This window comes from Megalopta genalis, chromosome 1, assembly GCF_051020955.1.
Source record: "Megalopta genalis isolate 19385.01 chromosome 1, iyMegGena1_principal, whole genome shotgun sequence".
NCBI lineage: Eukaryota > Metazoa > Arthropoda > Insecta > Hymenoptera > Halictidae > Megalopta > Megalopta genalis.
In genome coordinates this window covers 36,552,902-36,571,114 of record NC_135013.1, presented here as the reverse complement: position 1 = coordinate 36,571,114, position 18,213 = coordinate 36,552,902, and the positions used below count along the sequence as shown (strand labels likewise).

The 18,213-nt window shown below is 50.7% G+C and overlaps 1 protein-coding gene across 1 annotated transcript; it reads right to left on the bottom strand.

Moving 5' to 3' along the window:
- Nucleotides 1–19: 19 nt before the first annotated feature.
- On the bottom strand, nt 20–17,962 carry HERC2 (E3 ubiquitin-protein ligase HERC2). The gene is made up of 13 exons (XM_033483135.2): nt 17,826–17,962; nt 17,396–17,671; nt 17,123–17,323; nt 16,838–17,048; nt 16,463–16,720; nt 4,092–16,369; nt 3,701–4,024; nt 3,329–3,638; nt 2,538–3,259; nt 1,720–2,158; nt 1,438–1,661; nt 1,218–1,372; nt 20–1,141 (listed from the first exon to the last, which is right to left on the bottom strand). Exons 2-13 carry the CDS (start codon nt 17,586–17,588, stop codon nt 908–910), a joined length of 15,549 nt encoding a protein of 5,182 aa, XP_033339026.2. The 5' UTR covers nt 17,589–17,671; nt 17,826–17,962; the 3' UTR covers nt 20–907.
- Nucleotides 17,963–18,213: the final 251 nt, after the last annotated feature.

The following is an 18,213-nucleotide window of genomic DNA, read 5'->3' as shown; positions in this document are numbered from 1 at the left end:
CGCTATTTAAAACACCACATTATTACTCGTTTAAAAGTTTTTATTATTATCTGTAAACTAAAGCATCGGTTGTTTTATCTTGCCATTGAAAGCACATTTTGCTATCTCAGATCTTTCGTTAGAGTATGTTTACTTATTTATACTTGACATGATACAGTATTACATACGCGCTCGCGTCGTATCTCTCTCGCTCTTTTGCGCTCTCTTTCACTCTCTCTCTCTCTCTCTCTCTCTCTCTCTCTCTCTCTCTCTCTTTCTCTCTGTGTATCTCTCATATACATGCACGCCCATCCATAACTATATATGTACAATATTTGGGTTATTTTATTGAAGATCAACTGGACAATAAATAATAACGATAATATATAGTTGCATATTCACGAATTATCAAAATGTGCCGATACGAAATATTTTAGGGTTGTTTCGAAGATGTCAACGATTATTAATGCGAAACCAAAAGGAGACCTTACATTGGTTGAAAAAATTCGACGTTTCGAAGAAAAAAGAGCTTTGTGTAGCCACACAACCAAGTATACCTGGGACGGACGCTAGAACTCATTTGTTTCGAATGTAATATAAATCGGCATTACTTGCCGATCGAAATCTAGTACTGTCGTCAACAGGAATCTTACGATTTACGAGATCGAGCGATCGTGTACAGTTTTAAACGGTTCGTTGCAATCGATTCAACTATATCTAGCAGAACGGGAATTAAAAAAAGAAATAAAAACGGAGAAAAGGCAAAAGGTCATCCTTTTTCTTCGGTACGAGCGAATTGCAATGCGACAAAGGGAAATATCATACTTACGAACAATACCGATGCAGGATGATCGGTATCGGTGAGTCCGTATCGACGTCATTTGCTAATGCATCAACGGAATCGAAAAACGGTTTAGCATCAATTTCGTTAAAGCGAAGTGTGCTCCTCGCTGGCTAGGCTGTCGGTTTCTTCGGTGTCGGAATTGGTAGCAGCTTGAACTCTGGCGTACTCATCGGTGTCGATACTCTTGCAAAAATGTATCGCGTATTTCAATTTTTGACAGAGTACCAGCTTGCACGAGTAGCGTGGCATTTTTAACAGGAAAAAGCAGGTGTAACTTTCGGGAAGAAAATGATCGGGCGGATTGTATTTGTCCATCACCTAGGGGAAAGAAAGTTTACGACAGATTAAACGAATTGAAATCTGATTGAATGAGAAGGCAACAACCGCGCCTTACCTGCAGAACAAAATCTCTACCGCGAAAGTCAGCTATTGTACGCGGCAGACGAGTCCTTCCCCAAACAAATCGCAGGAACAAAGACCTCTCCTGATTGGAGAAGTCCTCCATCACTTCCCAGAACCACTGTATTAATGGAGCGCTTGCCTCGATGCCTGAGAAACCAAAAAACGATCGGAATTGTCCTGCAGTTAAAATAATAACACGGCGATTCTTGTACCTTTATACGTTGCGACAGATTTCAATAGAGTAAGCGGAATATCTGGACTGCCGCAGACCATCGTTTCCAGTTCGGTCCCGCTGAATAGAGCGAGGAAAGGTACAGGAATCACCTTGGACATCCCGTCGCGCACCGCGTTTACTTGTGCATCAAACTCGTGTAGTCTGTAGTTCAAGGCCAGTCGAACATACTCGTGCTTGTTCGTCGGAGTGATCTTTTGATATCTGAAGTAAATGTAATTGTTGTGAATATTATCGATGTTATCTAAATAGATTCATCTACCTGTTCGACAAGGGTACGTCGTGACCTACGGCCGACGGCGTCGAGAACGGCATCTCGAGAGTTTGAAAGACTTTTTCGTCGGGGTCCATGTCTCGAATGCACAACAACCCAGGAACATAGTCCCTGTCAACCTCGGTCAGGTCGGCTGGCGTTAAGGGGCTACCCGCTAGCTGCTTCCACACGGGTTCAGCCAAATTCAAGCTTAACGGACTGCCAGTTCTTATCGCTATACCCATTAAGATTCCAAGAAACCGGAACATGTTCAAGTGTAGAGACGAATCTGCGGTCGGGTTCAACAAGAAGCAATCCCTGTTGGTGCCGTTGTCCTCTCGACCGTTCGGAGTCGGTATAAACAACGGTAAAGAACCATTTTGTAACTCGTCGCACATTTCTGCTATACTCTCGCTGTATCCGCCACCACAGTCATCCACGCTTTCTCCTGTTGAAAATAGCAATCGTAACGATCAGTTTGGGATTACAGTAGAACTCAATTTATTGGAACGAAATTTTGGACAATGCCCGTGCTGCTGAGCTCCTATTACTTGTACTATTGTCGAGCGTTACTCCAATTATATGGACACCTACCTAGGTATTGCGAACGTAAATGAATGTAAACTCAGCACGTTTTCTTTTGTTTGTTTAGATAAATCCATTTGTCTGAACGCGAATTCAGCGGACTCCTACTATTCATACAGTAGGTGGCAGTGATGGATGAAAGGTTCCCATGAAGATTGAGTATCTCGCAGGACTCGGACTTACCCGCCGAGTTCATATAAATGGAGTTCTACTATATTTATTTTCGCGTTCTAGTTACGTACCGACGAATTTCACCTTCCATACTCTATGCGGGAAGAAAAGGACATCTTGAGTCAGCAGAGACATTTTCGACACCATCTGTCCAAAGACCGACTTGATGCCGTCGGGTCCAGCTAAGCCGCCTTTGCTTCTTGCCCGTTTCACCTGTATTCGATTCAACTCGATCACCGGACCGTGTTGTCGGTCTCTGACCATCGTCGCTTGGACCACTTTGCGGAAGGTTGCCTCTTTGATGCTATAAACCAGCATTGGTGCCAATTTGCTGAGACTAAGAGGCCCGGTGATCGGATACATTGGTAGACACGGGCAAAGTAGTTCAGCGAAGTGGTGCAAGAGCACCAGTCGGTTGTGCAGTACGGAGAACGGAAGATCTTTGACCAGGTCGTATTCCATCGGTGTGACAGCGGGCATTTTGGTTTGCGTGGCTTTCGTGGTGCTCCAAGCAACGGTGTGCGCGCTTCCGCAAGCGACTCTCGTAATCTTTTCGCCCTGCAGCGCGCGAACCAGTCTCGGTCGTTGAAGGGCACCTGTCGTCCCATCGCCCAGCTGACCTTCGTCGTTGTCCCCCCACGTGAAAACCTCTCCTTTGTCGGAACAAGCCACGCAGTGCAACGAACCTGTCGCTATACAGATGATTTTCTTACTTTGAAGCGCCGTTATTTTCCGCGGTCTTCGAACGTGGTCGTCCGTGCCGTGACCTAGCCGGTGATAGTCTCCTTTGCCCCTGCATAACGTTTTACCATATAGCAATTATCCCAGAGCCAACGAAAATGAAACGAATGAAACACGGTACCACGTATAAATCGCTCCCGATCTTGTCAGGGCCACTGAGAATTGGCTGCCGCATTCGACTTTGATCACTCCAAGTCCTGCGAGAGACTCAATCTTCATGGGAATCTTACAACCATCGCTGCCACCTCTGCCTAATTTCCCGTAATCCCCATCCCCCCAGCTCCAAACGTTGTCATCATCGGTGACGCAAAGCGTTTGCGCGTCTCCGCTTCCACAGGCGACATCGATCACCTTATAATCCTGTAACGCTTCCACCAGTTTAGGTGTCAGCTGATCATCGCTTTCTCCGTGGCCCAGACGTCCATATCGACCTAAATGAACGCGAAGCGTGAAATACTAAACAAACTGGAAGATGAAGACGCAGTAGCATCACCTTTTCCCCAGGTATAGAGCCAGCCTGTACTGGTAATCGCCGCGCTATGGTTGCCGCCGCAAGAAATGTCTAGGATTTCGGTTCCAAGAAGATCTTCGATCAATTTCGGTCGGTCGTAGAACAATCGGTTCCCGTGGCCCAATTTACCATCGTCGCCTTCTCCCCACGAATATACGTGACCCTCAGAGCTGAGCGCGAGACAGTGTTTCCCCCCGGAGTTGACCGCAACTTTTTTCACGAACACGTGCTGAATGGACTCCAAAAGAGTGGGTACTGTAACGGAGTCGGTGCCTCCGATTCCAAGTCGACCGACCGCACCGTATCCTACGAAAACAGTCCAGAGTAAACTCAGTAAACTTCTAAGACAAATAAGGGAAAGAGGAACCGTTACCGGTCGCATAGACTTTTCCATCAGCGGTGACGGCGAACAAGGTTTGCTCTCCGCCTGTAAGCTGGACCGGTCGAAGAGCGGACAGACTCTCGCACAGAATCGGCAACTTCACCTTGGCTCCCTCGAGACCACCTAATTGCCCTCGATGATTATGTCCCCAGCCGTAAATCGCTCCGGAACCGTCCCACGACAGCGTCCAATCTTCCGGTCTTCGGTTCAACCACAGCAACAACTGCTCGTCATGTTCCTGCTTGAACAGCTCATGACTCTCGTGATCTCTGTTAGTTGTCTCTCCGTCTGAGTTCATCTCATTGATGCGCTTGATGACTTCCACACAGAATGTTCTTGGAAGCGGCGTACGGTTCACCAGTGCCTTGGCGACCCTCGCGGAGAGGCAGAACCTTCGAAACCAAGACCATTTGTGGATCTCCGAGCAGCAGTGCATCCCGTCCAATTCAATGTCGCAAGCAAGAGCAACCAGCACCTTGAAGAAATCGCTGTGCATCAGTTGTTTTCCTCCTCGAACTAATGGATCTTCGTAAAAGTACTGTTTCAACAAAGCTTGAGGCAGAGACCCGAGCAGAGTGGTGAGTGCGACTTCCGGTCGGATGCTGGGACCGCTCGTATAAACGACCTGCAACTTTTTGAGCGCCCATATACGCTGCTGGGCCGATAACACGCTCAGCTGACTGCACTGGGCCAGAGTAGCTGCCAGCCGAGTCGCGACGTTCCTGTCCAACCCGATCAAACCGTTGTCTAGCAGCGACTCAGCCAAACCAATGGCCGGTTGTGAGAGGACCGCCCTGTCCGAGATCAGTTCGTGACCCGAAAGACTCGCGAATACCGGATATACGGTGAATCGCCATCCCCAGCCATTCACGGAGCCATCCGACGAGAACCTCCACCTGAGCTCGTCTCCTGGCACACGGATCTCCCCGTTGGCCCATTCACTATACTCCCGGCCGGATTTAACCGCTATTACCCTGTTGTTGGTGTCCATAAATGCCAAAGGGTCATGGCGTCGCTCGGTCGAGCATCGGCGATCGAACTCGACCCTCAAGGCTTCCGCGCCGGGAATTTTCACATGACCGGTCAACGTGGTGCCGTCTATATAGGGGTGTGGACTTTCCTGTACCACCGGCTGAGGCAGGTTTGTCCCATTGTTCGAACTAGCTACCGTATCCTCCAGCTCCGTGATGCAAATCTCCAAGATCATGGTTCGAATCGAGTGATTCGTCTTAGCGAGTGCGATCAGCACCGACGAGATGATCTCCCTGGCTCCCTTGCAGACTCGATTCGCCACTGCTAGCTTGAGGAGATCGACCAGCATCCTCGCATCTTCCTCGGCTATCGTCGACGTGAAATCGTCCAGGTTCGAATCTACTGAACCGTTTCCTTCGCCGACCAGCTGCGCGTTCGACGTTAGCGTCGCCGCGATCACGCTCATCGCGCTGCTCGACATCTTCGAGGCCCTAGAGGACAAACTCGCCGAGCTGGACATCGATGGAAACATGGTCAGCGGATAGTCCTCCGACTCAGGACTGGTCCTAGGATTAGCGATCAAGCTGGCAACTTCGGCAGCATTCGCTGGTGCCTCGCCGCCGCCCTGCGAGCTCTCTCCAACATTTTGATAGACGGCGTGTCCTGCTCCGGTACCGATGCTGGTCTCGTCAACACCTCCTGCGACTGCTACGACCGTTCCAACCGCTCCAATTGCTCCCGTATCCGATGACGCTTCGACAGCGGGAGTGTAAGATCCTGTAACATCGCCGGATCCGCTTCCGTTGCAACCGCTGGCTTGTGCACCAGTAGTAATTTTCAACATTGAGTGACTCTGCAACGCGGTCACTACAGCGATGCGAGCTTGCATTATGCGAAGCGCGTTTATCACGTGCTGCAGCGCTTGCTGTTTGGCCACGTTACTTTCCAGTGACAAGATGATGCTCGCGAGAGAGGGTCGACTGGCGGTACCCAAGACGCCGTTGGAATTTGCACCATTGCGTGAACCGCTCGCAACCGCAGGGTCGTCGTAGATACCGTTGCTGGTGCCCGGAACGACGACGGTACCACTGCTACCGCTACCACCGCCGCTAGCACCGCAGCTAGCGCTGCCGCTGCCACTACCGCTACCGCTACCACTGCTGCTACCGGTGATAACGCTGAATCCGTTCGTCGAACAAAACGAAGCACAGGCTGCGCTGGCCTCTCCGGCTGTGCTTTTGAATCGTAGCAAGGTCTGTCCAAGTGGATCTTTAGCTGTTGAGAACGTAACCGGGTCCTGATTACTGACAGCAGGCTGATCCGTCAGAACCCAAGCAATGCTATGACTGGAGCCGCAGGACACGCGGTTCACCCGGGTGTCGTCGAGCTCATTTACCAGCGACGGTTTCTTATTGACGGCCGTTGAGCCGTTCCCTTGCTGTCCATGATCGTTGTCGCCCCACGCGAACACTTGTCCTGTATCGGCGACCGCAAGGCAGTGCAGAGCGCCGACGGCGACATGGATCACCTTTTTGCCCCGCAGACCTTCGACCAGCGTGGGCTTTCGAACATGATGGTCGTTGCCGTGACCCAACCGAAAATAGTCACCCTTGCCCCAAGTCCAGACCTCCCCATACTTGGTCAATGCGAGGGAGAACTGTGCCCCGCACTCGATCTGCACGACTCCCAGACCATTTAGCCTGTCGATCAGAAGAGGTGTGTAGCAACCGTCGCTGCCGCCACGGCCGAGCTTGCCGAAGTCTCCGTCGCCCCAGGAATAGACCGAGCCATCGGCGGTCAAGGCCATCGTCTGTGCGTCCCTGCTACCGCAGGCGACCTGTATCACTCGTTGACCTATCAACGCTTGCACCAGCCTCGGTTTGAGCTGGGTGGCGGTGTCCCCGTGACCCAATCTGCCGTACTCCCCCAAGCCCCAAGTGTAGAGCTCTCCTCTGCTGGTCACGGCGGCGGAATGGCCAGAGCCACAGGCAATGTCTCGGATCCTCTTCGACTTGAAAGACTCGATTAGCCTCGGTTTCGGCAGGGTTAGACAGTTACCGTGGCCCAGTTTCCCGTCCTCTCCCTCACCCCAGGAGAACACCTTGCCGTCCTTGGTCAGTGCAAGAACGTGCTTGCCGCCCGAATGCACCGCCACTTTTCTGATTACGTACTGGCTAAGAAACGGTATCGGCTTCGGCTCGCAGACGTTGCTCTCGTCGCCGAAACCGAGTCTGCCGTTCGTTCCTTCGCCGCAGGCGTACAGTTTTCCTTCTTGGCTTACCACGAACAATGTTTTGCTACCGCCGGCGATGTATATGGGCTTTAGTTTGGATAGAACCTCGCTGTAGATCGGCCGCTTGATCTTGGAACCGTTCAGACCGCCTAGCTGGTCCTTGTCGTTCAATCCCCAGACGTAGACCGCCGAGTGCTGCGGCGCCTCTGTTGGCCGCTGCGCGTTCATCTGCTCCTGAACGATCTCCCAGTCGGACGCCAGAAACGAGACCGAGGTGGCCAGCTGGTTCTCGAAGATCTTCTTCTTGCAAACGATTCGGAGCCCGTGTATCTTGCAGTCGATGCCACCGTTCCGACATTGCTTGATCGCGATCTCGATGCACGGGTAATACTCTTTGCTATCTTGTAGAAGCAGAACGCTGGTATCGGTGTGCCATACATTGATCGTAGCCAGTTCGGCTAGTCGACTGAAGGAATCGCCGACATGCACCGCTATCAGCGACGGCATGTAGCTACCGTCCTGCGGGTTCACCATGAGCTTGAGCGAGTGTATCAGAATGCCAGGCAACATCTCCAAACGAATCCAGTGCTGACCCTGAACGCCGCAACTCTGCCAGTACCAGCCAGACTCGTCGACGAGTCGAGCGGCCCAGTTTTCCCTCGAGGACACGGTCAGCGTTCGAATGCACTTGCACCAGTCATCAATCAGGGAAGATTCCGAGAAGTCTTGCCTATGGTATCTGCCCGGTTTGCCGGCGTAAACCGCGGCCGATCCAGGCTCGACGATCCGGCTGAACCCGTGCCTATGACACCGTTTCGTATAGAAACAGTTCTCGCAGAGATTGTAATTCTCGCAGTACTTGCACTTGAACCGGGGACCGGAGATCGGCAGGAGATGACAGGAGTTACAGGAAACCGAGTGGTGGCAAGACGGCACCCTCTCCATCTCTACCGCGCATCCGGTCCAGAAGCTCTGCTGAGGAAAGTCGACGGACACATCTTTCCCATCATTTATAATGCCCGTCACGACTCCAACCGACTGATGGTTCACCGATCCCCACTTGTATTTTGGTACTGTAACAGACGCCTTGACTCGGACCTTGTCACCGACCTTGAGTGTCATCGGGCCGCCAGGAATTGTCGGCGGATGGCCCAACAGCTCGATGTGAATGAATCGGACCCAGTAGGTGCCGCCTCTTCGTTGCCACGCGACCTGCACGTTCAGATCGTGCAGGCCTCCCGGGTCGATCTTAGTCACCTGTCCCACGTCCCCGTACTCGACCTCCTCGTAGCTCTTGCAGCACCGCACTAACATGCCCGGGATTAGGTTGTCTCTTACGTAGGTCGCATATTCGTCGACCGACAGAAAATCAGACCGTTTCATGTAGTTGGGCGGCATCGTCGAAGAGATAGCGTCATTCGCTGATGGCGAGTCGTCGATGTTCTCGCTGGTCGAGTCCTCCGGATCCGACAATCCGTAGACGCTGGACAAGGTCTCGCTGTCGCTCAAGGCCGCGTCCGGATTCTCGAGCAGCCAAGATACCACACTTTCCGCGGTGATGTAGCCGACCGCGGTGCTTAGACTTTTGATCGCGAATTCAACGCTCTTCTTCGGGAAACCCATCTCTGTCAGCTGCGCTATCAGCGGACTCATTGGCGGAGGACTCTTCCGACCGTTACCACTGCTTCTACAGTGCTTCTTCTGACTGGAAGTCAGCGAAACTAACGAACAATCCGAAGCGGGTGATTCGGGTTCGGAGATCGGACCACCGCCGACTCGCTGGATCGGTGAATGACTCAATTCCGAAGCTAGATACTGTGACACCGACAATGCGGCTACTTCCAATTCTTTCCGCTTGAAGATAGGTTTTAAGGGTTGTGGTCTAGTGGCCCGAAGCAGCATCTCCTGGAACAAGGTGACCCGTCGGTCGCGACAAGCCTCGCCATCTTCCGCGTGATTATCGTTCTCGTTGTGGTCGTTGTCGATTCGATTATCGTGATCGTGATCTTGATCGCGGTAAGGATCGTTATTGATGTCGACGTCGGCGTTAATGTTGACGTTTGGCAGCGCGTGTCTCGAGGCATCACCATTCCAACAGCCCTCGGCCTCTCGGGTCTCCTGTTCGTCGTTCAACTCGTCCTTGTTATTGTTGTCGTCATCATCATCGTCTTCGTCATCTTCGTCGTCCTCATCGTTGTGGTCATCCTCGTTATCGTTGTCGTCGTCCCTTTCCTCCTCATCGACGATGCGATCGTTCTCGTTGTTGAGATCGTCGTTGACATTCTCCCCGTCGTTATCGTCATCGTTGCCAAGGCTGGCAATGGCAATGTCTCGAGCAGGACCGTTGACGGGTTCCAGACGTGCCGCATGTGTATGGTTACGAGGACGACGAGAGCAGACACCAATCCCGACGCTGGCGCTAATGCCAATGCCGGTACAGACACCACGACCGACACCGCGACCCCTAACGAGCCTTCTACGCCTGTTCTCGCTGTTATTTTCGGCACCTCTGTTACTGGCATGCATCGCGGAAACCCTAGGAACACCGAGATCCTCATCATTCGCGCTGCACTCGTTTTTTTTATTGATCGGCTGTCGCAGAATCTTTCGCAATTTGGTCTGGTGATCGAGAACCGACTTCCCCGCATTCAAGGCGGCAAGCTGTTGCTGCTGAGTACGTAAAATGGACGGGTTGACGGTGCCAGCTATCACCGGCATCCCATTTGGTCGTTTGTCCAATCCGCGATGACCGAGTAGCAGGTTCGCCCAGGTCGGCAGAAACGAGTCCGGCATCGGCATGCGATCCAAACGAAATTTCTCACCAACTCGTTTCACGGAAAAAAACGGCAACTTGTGACGGATATCGCTGTCGTGCATCTTCGTGAGAACTTTAGCATGCTTGGTGAACCTGTATATCGTGCCAATTTGTCCGTCCACCTCGACCAAATCTCCGATTCTCGGCCTATCGTCGAGTCCACCGATCACGACGAGAGTCGCAATCACCGTTTGCTGAATGCTCAAGCTGTTCTCGCCCCCGTTCTCGTTGACTTGTATATGAAAGAGGGGTCCGTCACTCAGCAGGTCCGAAGCCAGAGACAACTTAGATGCGAGGAACGCGTTCACCGTTGCGTTCCAATTCGAAACTGTGTGCAGATACCTGATTAGAGAGACTAGTTCCTCGACGATTGTAGAGCTGTGAGAAGCCGTGAGGGACACGCGACACCTGTTCGCATACGGCTCGGACGAGGAGCCGAGATCGCAGGAGAGTGCGATGCGACCAATTATGCGGAACGTTCTTTCGAGAAACGGCACGGCGTTCGGATTTTCGGCGGACCAGCAAGGTAGAACGGTGCTCAACAATCTCACCGCCATTATCTGTTTCTCCAAGTTCGAGTTTCGCTCTTCCCCGATCACGTTCAAGAGGAAATCGATCCAAGGCTTGGTGCTCAACGATTTACAGACCTCAGAAGAATTGGCAATTGCTCTGAGCATGCTCAGCGTCGCCCAGGTTTCCGAAGATTCTTGCGAGGGCTGACAGGACTGGATCGCGGCGATTGAGTCGGCTTTGTGCGCGGCTGATGTTACGCCTCGCAACACAGAAGCGAGCGTCTTTATAGCGGACGGTGTCACCTTGTCAGCTACTATGCCGCAGCAGAGCAGTAAAACGCGAAGTAATGCGAGGGAGGCGGATTTCAAGCAAGTGGTCGGATGAATATCGGGCACCGGGTCTCCAGCCGTGCGACAGTTAGAAATTGGTTTCACCGTGTCGAGCGGCGTGTCAAGGTCGCTGTCGGTCGCCGGTGCCGTCGATGGTTCAGCTAGCTGCAAGTCGTACTTGCCCTCCTTGCCCATGCGATACGAATTTGTAGTACAGTTGTCCCACTGAACTCGAACCCAACCGTCCGCGCCAGGTTCGTGGATAACACGACCCTCGCCAGGCGGAGGACCGTCCTGATCACCCCATTTCCAATCCTCCCCGCGAACCACGCGAGTTCCGACCTTCATCAGAGCCGCCAGATCCATCCCGGTCAATTGTACGCTCGGCGGTTTGCTCAATTCGAACGCGTCTTCATATATTGCTGTCGTAGTGTCCTTGGACTTGAACTCATCCACTTCTGGTCCGATTGCCGGTCTTATTCCCATCGACGACGTCGCGGCGGTTGCATTCGTGTTTACGTTTGGGTTCGCGTTTACGTTCGTGTTGACGTTCACGTTGACATTCGCTGTTACATTCGTGTTTGTGGTTACGGTCGTGGTCGCCGCCGCAGGTCCGATTTGCCTGAGCAACGTTAAAACGCTGGACAACGTGCCAGAATTGATCAGTAGTCCGATCTCGTTGGCGTGCTGATAGTTGGTCAACATGCCCAATATCGTCAGCAAGAACCTGGCTCTGGGCAGCTTTCTTAGCCAAGTGTACGTGCCCTGGTTCAGGCTGCTCTTGTCACTAATCTTCGGTTTGCTTGGCACTTCCGCTTGAACAACGTACGCTCGCAACGCCTTCACCGCCCACGATGTCACCTCCGCTTCAGACAAAATGATCCTCGACTTCTGGTAGGGCGTTATCGATTGAATGTTGTCGAGACAGTGCGCTATGGTCACCTCGCCGAGGTGGGTATTCTCGTGGGTCAAGCCGAGCCAACCGTTCAGCAACGAATACTTGACTGATGTGATTAGGTTATCCTTGCCAAGCAGTTCTTGCATCATCAGAATTCCTTGTTCCCGTAACTTAGCCCGCTGCGTCTGACAGTACATTGCTCGGCGTAAAGTCTCCACGTCCGCTCCGTCCTCGGTGACCACGAAATTAATTATATTAGCCATCAGCTCGGTCGCATCAATATTCAACGGCTTCTGTTTGATTTTCTCGATGATCTTGCCGATTCGTTTTCTTGTATCCGAGGTGTTCTCCAACTTGGAGGGCGAAGACGGAGAAGGTTTACCAGAAACGGTGCCCTCCTTCGGCGTCGCATCATCCTCCGACTTTTTTCGGATCTTGCCGTTCTGGATCGAGACATTCACAATGTCCTCCGGTTTGCTCGGGGATCCTTTGTTCCCGCGAACGATGTCCCTTATCACCGTTCTCACGGCCCTCTTGAACCTCGACACCGTATGCAACAGTTTCGTGTCTCGCAATCCCTTGATCTCGTAGCTAGTCGCGGACCGGACCTCGTGCAGCAGGAATCTGCACTTCTCTTGCGCCGGCGCGCACACCTCTTTGTAGCTTCTGTTCTGTTGCTGTCTGATACGGATAAAATTCCACTTGGTCTGATGAATCGCTCGAATCATGTCAGCTAACGGTTTCGGAAGTTTCCCGTTGATTCCGTTCCCCGTCACCTCCTGATCAATCGTCTCGATGGCCTGGTACCCTAGCCCAAGATGCTTTATCATCACCGCCATCAGTAAACGACCGACTTCCTCGACCGGATGATCGCCAGAGAACTCCGTGTGCGCCAACAGGTTGTTCGTTTTCGAGTACTTGTCAACTATTGCGAGAAACGCGTGAACCTGCGGCTCGGTTCTATGGGTTTCAGCCAGCGCGTGCACGAACGCTGTCGCGCGGTCGTCCTTTTCCTTCTGCGGCTCATTCTTCGTGCGAACCGGAAGCTGGGGCTCCGTCGGCGAATTCGCCGCCGTCGAGGTGTTGCTCCTCGCCTCCCCTTTCTCCTCCTCGTACGGATTCGGCGGCTGAAGAATCTGCAAACCGCCTCGGAAGAAATTAGCATCTAACCAAACCCCGGCCTCCTCTTCAGCCGGCTGTAGTGGTAAGCTCTGACGCATTCGATGCGCGTGCAATCCTAAAAGAAAGCCGAGAGCACGTTCAGTGTCGAGCAAAGAGGAGCACACATCTGTCGCGTGGATCGTGATCTCGGTGTTTTCCGGCTCAGAATGGCAATAATGCCCGACAAAATACGAATCCATCATGGATCGCGGTAGCACTGGCAATTGTTGTTGCTGCTGCTGTTGCTGTTGCTGTTGTTGTTGCTGCTGTTGACTGCGAGGTGTGCTCGAAACACCGGAATGACTGGAATCCCATCCCAACGCGATCTTTTCACGAATACCTTCCTCCGAAGTATTGGCGGCCGCCTCGAACCGCACTACGTCTTGAACGTCGTACACGTTGTTGTTGACCACCACCCAAAGACCGCCGTCCCGATTATGATTTTCTAGATCGGCCCATCGAATCACGGACAATTCGTCCGAGATAGAAGTCTTGTTGCTGTGCTGTGGGGCTATGATGCCCGGCCAGGATAGCTCATCTGCCTCGTTCCTCTCGATTCCCGGAATCAGCTTGTTGAACCGATCGAGCGCTTCCAGCATCGGCCCAATTCGATCCATCCAGTTCATCTGGAGCAGCAGCATCGGATAATCGACTTGTAACAGAATCAGACACGTGACGAGCTCCGGCAGCAAGACGTGGATAATGTCTCCCTTCAGGACAGTGCAGACAAAGACGAATTGCTTCAGACTGATGTTTGCTAGTTCAGCAGCGAGCGACGCGATGTCGGTCACGTGAACAGAAATCAGGGATATGTATTTGCTTAAAAGCGACTCTGCCCCGAGCATCTCCTGGTCTCGCGAATTCTCCGATCTCGACTGATGAATGCAATCGTAGAACCTTGCCACCACCAATCGTTGGAACTTGAGTAGAAGATTCAGACTCGGCGAGGCGTCGTTCCTCTGACGCGATAACGGTTCCTCGTTCCCGCGAATCGACTGGTCCGACCAGCTCAGCTGCAGCTTCGATCTCGTGATGCATGTGCCATCCTTGATCAATTGTTTTACCAGCTGCAACAACGAGATGCTCGTGTTGTTGTTTTTCTCCGAATTGAACTCCTTCGCTTGCTTAACAGCATCACTGGATTTGCTCGCGGTCGTCGTCCCGTTCATCGAGAAGAACCCCTTATCGTCGAACAACTCGCTTGTTTCCGCTTTGATGGCGGTCTTCAATGCCAGCTCCAAGCCACCATCCGCCATCAAACTGGACACCAGCAAATCCGCCATGAAACGTTGTCCGTTGTTATTGATGTTGCTATTGTTGTTATTGTTGATGTTAGCGTTATTATTGGTATTGTTCGTGTTGTTGTTGTTATTGGGATTGTTATTGGTATTGTTATTAGCGTTGTTGTTGTTGTTGTTGTTGATAATAATGTTGCTATCACCTGTTGTTATTGTCTGCTCGTCGTTTCCGTTTGACTTGGACAAAAAATTGGACAGTGTCTTCGCTCTCTCGTTCGCTGTCGGCAAGAGGATGCTCCATCCAGTTTGCAGGACCGCTTGCGCTGCTTCTTGAATCGTAGCCAAGATCCCGGTGCCACTGGCCAGCGTGACGCATCGTTGCTTTAAGGAACCGAGGAAAAGCCCCAGAGATTTCGTCTCGATGTTGTGCGTTATCATGGTATGCAGCTGTAGTCGAAGCAAATTCAATGCGGCCACGGCCAGGCACTCGCGATCTTGAGTTGGCGGCCGCGTACCCGGCAAACCCTCGCAAGCCTTGTTCAACAGAGCATCCAGCAGACGGAAGGTGTCTTCAGACACATCGACAACGAAGGGTACCCTGGTCGCGACGGACCAGGCCGACGTACACCATGCGAAACTCTGACTCGGCCCGCAGGCTAGCCCTATCACGTTCTTTCCGGACAAAGTCGGGCAGATCGTTGGCTCTGCTACCACGCTCTCCAGAGCAGGATCGATCTGGCCGTAATCGTTTCTTCTCCAACCGTAGACTAGCTGATCCTCCGTCAAAGCGAGCACATGCAAGCTGCCCACGCACAAGTCCTTCACCTTCTTTGTCTTGAGCGCCTCGATCGCTTTCGGATAACCGACGTGTTCCTCGTTCCCGTGACCCAAACGATAAGCTTCGCCCTTTCCCCAGGTGTAGACTTCTCCATATGCAGTCAGGGCCGCCGAGAATTGACCGCCACAATACACTTTGGTCACATTTATATCCAGCAATTTGTCCACTATCTTCGGCGTTTTTGAACCGTCGCAACCCCCTCTGCCCAGCTTTCCGTAATCCCCGTCGCCCCAAGAGAACACTATGCCGGACGCGGTAACACACAGGGTTTGCGAGTCACCGCTGCCGCATGCCACGTGCACAACCATGTGCCCGTTCAAACCGGTTACCAACGTAGGGACCGTCACATCCTCCGAATTTCCATGGCCCAACCTTCCATAATTGCCTCGTCCCCAAGTGTACAGTTCGCCGTTTGAACTAAGCGCCGCCGAGTAGGTGCTTCCGCATGCGACAAACGTGATGTTCTTGTCGACCAGTGCCTCGATTAATTTCGGCTCGTCATACCACGTTCTGTCTCCGTGACCCAATCGTCCGCCGTCTCCATTTCCCCATGAGTACACAGAGTTTTCTTGCGTCAGAGCCAAATAATGCTTGCCGTCCGAGTGAGAAGCGATCATTGTTACCGGCTTATCCGAGAAACCGTGCACCCTTTGTGGATACTGAGTCTCGGAACCATAGTACATCATGTAAACGTTGCCGCTGATCGATAAAATCATCAAAGCTCTTTCGGTGCAACAAAGCTGCTTAATACCAAGCTCCGCGATCGCGTCGCAATAAAACGGAGATGCGCCATTCCCGAATTTCACGCTACCCCAGGCTAGAACTTCTTGAAACGTTTGATTCTGACTCTTCGGGAATCTGTCAGTTATCAACGGAGGCAACAGAGGAGCGGCCAACCTGCTTAGATTGCACATGATAATCACCGCCGCTTTTCGTAAGTCAACGGACGTACTGTCATCCTCTGGCAGTCTCAAGTACTTCAGCAGAACCTCGCATGGACCCGGCGCCATATTCTTATCCGAACGTCTAGATTTTGAAACCGGGATTGCGTTCAGTCGTCTCAACAACGGTATCAACGGCGCTGTGCTTCCTGGTGGTATCACACGATTATCTTGATGCTTGTATTTGCCGCTTAAGTGAAGCAACAAACAAACGGAATCCAACAAGCTGGATAAAGTAGCTCTTTGCGTGACCAATTCCAATAACAGGCACAGAGCCGTGTGCTGATCGGTTAACGGTATAGAACACCATGATCTTCCACTAGTTATGTCCCTGGAAATAGAACGAAATTACCTTCTAGTATCGCCAAACGGTTCGTTCGAATACTACTAATTGTAAGTAGTGAAGTGAGAAAAAATCATGTACCCTGTGACGACTTGTCTTAAAAATTTCGCTGATCGTTCTACCACCTCCAGCCAGACTTGAGAAACGTTTGTCTCATCGAAAAGCGTCGCTTCCGGTAACGATTGTAAAGCTTCCAGTGATTCTGACAGTAGCTCGCTGCAAAACTCTATGTCCTCGCCGGATCTCCAGGCTCGTCGTAGGTACGCGAATGAAAAATTTAGGGCAGCGCGGGACCCTACTCGCGCTAAACCCAAAGTTGCCTTTTCATTCGGTCTCATCCTAAAATTATTAAACATATTAGATACAATCGATACATCTGATCGTGTTCTAAATACTCCACAAAGCATATGTATTACAATAATACAAAGTCTAGAAAACACAAATTAATGTGAGTACATTTTTTGCAGTTTAGCAGCAGGTTTAGGCGTCATGGGAATGTCTTTGGCCTCCTGTGGTTTGTGACGAACAAGGGCCATCAGATACCGTCGTGCTACTACCAATCGCTGTTTTAATCTTGTCGAAGACAATGTGCTGTTTGCTACTTCATAACACAATTTCCTTTGTTCTTTGATTAATAAATCGATGCATTCGGTTAGGTCGGACAGAGCTGCAAAATTATTTGCCTATGAAGAGAGTTCAATAGCATGTAACGATAAAAGACAATTCTATGATAATTCTTACATGGTTGAGGACCCCAGAGCCAAGAATCCATAGTGCGACGTGCTGGAGTAATTTTCTCTGCTAGAGCATTTGCTCTTGTTGCTTCTTCTTCATCCAGTTTCTGACAAGGACCACAATTACAGCCGTGTTGTGGACCACAAATACCATCGCAACACAAGCATGACAACACTCTCATGTTACAATAATAATGACCAGATTCGCCTAAAAATAAGAGAGACCTATGAAACTATGCTCATAAGAATCAAATCTTTTAAACAAATATCATTATTGTACCCTTCCTAGCTGTTATGCCTGCTGTATTGATTAAACCATCGCTAAATGACCCTACAATTTCACCATCCCGTATCATTTCATTCCATAGTTCAGCCAAACCATCTCGATAAAGTAAACGCTTCAGATCAGTTTTGAGCCATTTGGCATCTAAACGGACCTCTGGTCTTACTACAATATCCAGTTGAACACTCATGTTGATCTTTTTACTTCGCAATTCAAGTTCATGAAATTAAGTTATTAGCAGCATATCGTGATATGAATGCATACTCTTTGCACCTATAAAAGCCTTACTTTAATACACAGTAAAATGCATTATCATTGAAATCTGGTAGTTTATTTCATGTACGCTGTCGTTTTCAAATTGGTTTTATAAACTTTGTTGCCTTGTACCGCATAAATAACTCCGAATCAATTTAAAATTAAATTTAACCTTTCAGTAATTTCGCACGGACGCTTATTGTCGATTAGTCAAAATAGTTGAATCGAATCATTGATATTCTCGGCTAAATATATTTCAAAGTTTATAATACATTTGTTTCTTCTTGTTGCAAATCGTCTGAAATCCATTCGATTCGCTAATTATCTTTAAATGGCACCATAATGACAGTATATGTTTGACAAGTTGCAACAACAATCATTGATTCACTATCGGTTCAGGCTGTCATTGCCAAGCGTCAAAAATAAAATGCATTCTTTGATGTTGCATTTTCAAATCACATCCTTAGATTAAATTTTTTACAGAAAATATGTTATTCGTTTCTCGTCTCTCTCTATTGATCGTTAAAAAAATTCGAGCGACAGTCACGAACGGTAATGAA

What these genes read in the sequence shown, in the direction of transcription:
- HERC2 (XM_033483135.2), bottom strand. Translation starts at nt 17,588, where the DNA reads ATGAGTGTTCAACTGGATATTGTAGTAAGACCAGAGGTCCGTTTAGAT. An exon ending in ATGGAAGGTGAAATTCGTCG is followed by an intron (nt 2,159 to 2,537) that starts GTACGTAACTAG and finishes TATTTTCAACAG; the next exon opens with GAGAAAGCGTGGATGACTGT. An exon ending in ATCTGTCGCAACGTATAAAG is followed by an intron (nt 1,373 to 1,437) that starts GTACAAGAATCG and finishes TTGGTTTCTCAG; the next exon opens with GCATCGAGGCAAGCGCTCCA.